This window comes from Mandrillus leucophaeus, unplaced genomic scaffold (genome assembly GCF_000951045.1).
Source record: "Mandrillus leucophaeus isolate KB7577 unplaced genomic scaffold, Mleu.le_1.0 Scaffold1140, whole genome shotgun sequence".
Taxonomy (NCBI): domain Eukaryota; kingdom Metazoa; phylum Chordata; class Mammalia; order Primates; family Cercopithecidae; genus Mandrillus; species Mandrillus leucophaeus.
The window spans coordinates 41,280-45,551 of NW_012099655.1; the positions used below are offsets into that span (position 1 = coordinate 41,280).

At 36.0% G+C, this 4,272-nt stretch overlaps 1 protein-coding gene across 1 annotated transcript; it reads right to left on the reverse strand.

The window, feature by feature from the left end:
* Positions 1-2,757: 2,757 nt before the first annotated feature.
* On the reverse strand, positions 2,758-3,782 carry LOC105551708 (olfactory receptor 12D2). The gene has a single exon (XM_011997053.1). The coding sequence runs from the start codon at positions 3,719-3,721 to the stop codon at positions 2,801-2,803; it is 921 nt and encodes a 306-aa protein (XP_011852443.1). The 5' UTR covers positions 3,722-3,782; the 3' UTR covers positions 2,758-2,800.
* Positions 3,783-4,272: the final 490 nt, after the last annotated feature.

The window sequence follows — 4,272 nt, forward strand, 5'->3', positions numbered from 1 at the left end:
TGCTATTTCTGTAAAAAATTCCATTAGCATATTAATAGGGATTGCAAAGAATCTGTAGTTTGCTGAGAGAAGTATGAGCATTTTGACAATATGAATTCTTCCAATCCATGAATAAGGAATATCTTTTCATTTATTTGTATCTTCTTCAATTTCTATCATCCATGCCTTATAGTTTTCAAGGTACAGATCTTTCACCTTCTTGGTTAGATTTATTCCTAAGTATTTTGTTTACCTTTGACATTATTGTAAATATACTTGTTTTCTTGATTTCCTATTCAGATAGATCATTGTTGTAAAAATGCAACTGGCTTTTGTACGTTAATTTTGTATCCTGTGAACTTAACTAAATTTATTAGTTCTCACAGTTTCTGGTGTAGTCTTTTGGGTTTTCTAGATGTAAGATCACCTCATCTGCAAACAAACAATTTACTTCTTCCTTTTTAATTTGGAAGCCTTTTATTTCTTTCTCTTGTGTAATTGCTATATCTAGGAATGTCAGAATTATATTGAAGAGAAATTGTAAAAGTGGGCCTCCTTGACTTGTTCCTGGTCTTCGAAGAAAAGCTTTTAGCTTTCCAACATTGATAATGAGAATAGCAGTGGACTTGATATGCATTACCTTTATTATATTAAGCTACGTTTCTTCTATACCTAATTTGTTGGAAGTTTCTTTTAGTTATGAAACAATATTGAATTTTATCAAATGCTTTTTCTGCACCTATTATCATATGGTTTTTATCCCTCAGTATGTTAATGTGGCATATCATATTTATTAATTTGTGTATGTTAACCCATTCTTGCATCCTAAGGATGAATCCCACTTAGTCATGGTGCATGATCATTTTAATGTGCTGTTGAATTCATTTTGCTAGTTTTTATTAAGGATTTTTACATCTATGTTCATCAGGGATATTGCCCTGTAACTTTATTTCCTTATAGTTGCCTTGTCTGGCTTTGGTATCAGGGTAATGCTGACCTCATAAAGCGAATTTAAAAGTATTTCTTCCTTTTCATATTTTTGAGCAAGTTTGAGAAGACTGGCATTAATTATCCTTTAAATGTTTGGTAGTATACATCAATAAAGCCATCAGATCCTGGGTTTTTTTGAATAGGAGACATTTTATTACTGGTCAATCTTAGCCCTAGGCTGGCAGCTTTTGCCATGGTCTACTGGAATATGAAAAAGTCTGTCTGAGGCTTCCCTGTTGAAGAAGCATATGACAGTCACAATGAGCAATTAAGGAAGAAGAAAAAGAAATAAAGAGAGAGAGAGACTTACTCAGCTCTCAGCTATTCCACGACCAGAATTAAAGTCATTCCAGCAAAGGTCAGAGACATTATGGATCAGAGTCAACCATTCTCTGCTGTGTTTTCCCAAATTTTCTTACCCAATGAAGCATGTAACTTAATTGTTTTAAGGGATTGAATTTTGGGGTCCTAGTGTGTCATGCACTAATAGTTAACCAGAACCCCATGTGCTCTTCTATAGTTCACACACTCTGTGAAGTTTGAATTATGTGACAAATTCTCACCACCAGGAATGAGAGAAAAAACATATTGTATAAAATATGCATCGAATATATTACTGATAGTGTGGGACAGTTGAGATTAGGAGTTGCCATCTCCACACACACATTGTTGTTTTGTTTTGTTATAAACTAAACTAGAATTGAGGGACCAAAGAAGGTGGAGTTAGAAGACAAAAGACGCATGGAGAGAAGTCAGAATAAAATCGTTTAGATTTACAAAAGTGAATGCAGAGACCTTGAAGGGTCAGTCCACCAGCTTAAAATGCCTTTTCTTAGTATTTTCTGTCTATTCTTTAAATATTTATAAATTGTAGAATCCACCATTTCTTCAGGGACAGAAGTCATTTATAGGAACTTAAAAAGTGAGGAACATAGTAGTTCATGTCTAGAAATTCTTCAATAATTATGACTTCTATGCCTTTCCTTAGTATGAGTTTGGTGACAAGTAAGAAAAAGAAAATAAAATTTTGATAAAGTCATCATCTTCCACAATTAAAAGCTGAGGAAACAATAACTTTCTAATGAGATTGAAAGAGTCTTAAGAGCTTTGTTAAATTATCTCCGATTTTTAATATTTTAAGTAATCATTGAGGGTTTGGACAGTTGACTTTTAAAAGATATCTGGAGACAGAGGTGCCAAAACTATTTAGATGAACTGTCAGAGTTTTTGTTGTTGTTGTTGTTATTTAGTGATTACAATGTCATTTGCTTTAATTACTTATTTGTCTCCTTGTTTAAAGAATAAGAAATCAAGGCACACCCCTTAAAAATTCTCCTTAACTCATATGTCAGTTAGCATATACTTTTCCAGTTGAGTAACTATGGCCCTAAAATAAAATCCTCATAATATCAAAGCATAGTAATTTTATTTATAATATTATAATGCATTAACCTAGTAGGACCAGATAGACAAATAGACTCAAGTATTATCCATCTATTTAATACATGGGAAACAGGCATATTTCTAATACCAATTTCATTATAAGAACATATAAAAAACCTAACATCAATTTTATCAACTGATATCTTCAAAACTTAGTCAGCAGTAGAGTTCCATGGCTAGCATCCCATTCATTCAAATGTCCCTTATATAACCTAGGAAAACATTGTTAAATACAATTACAGCATATTTTTCCATATATTTTTGTTTTATCCAGTTCCCTCTGTTGTACATTTCTAAATAATTTAAGAAAGAGTATAATTACAAACTCAACTTTTTAATTGTTTATTTATGCTTCAGAAGAGTTCTTCAAGATTTCTTTAGGTCAAAGCTACCTTTTGATTGCTCTATTAAAGGCCCCCTTCACTTCCTTGTTCCTCAAAGTGTAGATCAGTGGGTTTAGTACTGGAGTGACCACAGTGTACATGATGGCAATGATCCGGTCCTGGTCCATGGAGGTCCCTGAGGCAGGATGAATATAGGTGAAGAGAACAGGTGCATACAAAAGAATAACTACCATGAAGTGGGAGGCACAAGTGGACAGTGGTTTGTGGAGCATGCTAAAAGAATGAGTCTTGAAGAAGAGATGGGTGATAATGTAGAAATAAGAGAGAAATGTGAGAAAGAAAGAGCCCATTGCGATTGTCCCTGTGACGGTACTGAGCAGCCACTGATTGAGCTCAGTGTTCCCACAGGCCAGCTTTAGCAACGGCTTCACATCACAGAAGAAGTGATGGATACAGTTGGAACCACAGAAGTTCAAGCGAGAAGTCATTACGGAGTGCAGCAGGGCATGGAAGAAACCAATGGTCCAGATTGTGATGGCCATCTGGGTACAGAGCTGAGAGTTCATGATGACAGTGTAGCGAAGTGGCTTGCAGATAGCCACAAAGCGGTCAAATGCCATCATGGCCAACAGCATGGCCTCTGTGCTGCCCAGGAAGTGGAAGAAATGGAGCTGGCTTATGCATCCCAAGAAAGAAATTGCTTTGTGTGTAGAGAGGAAGTTCTGCAGCATCTTTGGCAGTGTCACCGTAGAGTAGCAGATATCCAGGCAGGACAGGTTTCCCAGGAAGAAATACATAGGGGAATGGAGTCTAGGATCAGAGATGACAATCATTAGAATGGCTCCATTCCCAGCCACACTGATGAAGTAGATGGTGAGGAAAACCACGAAGAGAAAAGGCTGCAGTTCTTGTATGTCTGTCACTCCCAAGAGGAGAAATTTGGTGACTAAGGTTGTATTCAGCATTACTTCAAAAAAAAAAAAAACCACAAAATAATGTATGGAACACTAATTGAATCAGAATCCTTCCAGCTCAGAATTTTCTCACCAAGCCAAGAATATTTGGAGGAAGAGTATTGTTGTTTTGCATGATTCAACCTCACAAGTTTTACATTTTTGGTTTTTAGATGGCTAAATATTAAATATATACATATATCTGTTATGATCTCTGACACAACTATTTCTTTGTTATGTTTTTCATTACTATATTTCTTTCTCCCAGGTATCAGAAAACATTGTTAGCCTGCTAGCCTACAATCTTCTCTGGCTGTGAATATTTTCATTCTTTTTTTTTGAGATGGAGTCTTGTTGTTTCTCCCAGGCTGGAGTACAGTGGTATGATCTTGGCTCACTGCAACCTCCGCCTCCCAGGTTCAAGAGATTCTCTCGCCTCAGCCTCCCAAGTAACTGGGATTACAGGAGTCCACCACCACACCTGGCTAATTTTTGTATTTTTAATAGAGATGGAGTTTCACCGTGTACACCAGGCTGGTCTTGAACTCCTGACCTCAAGTTAT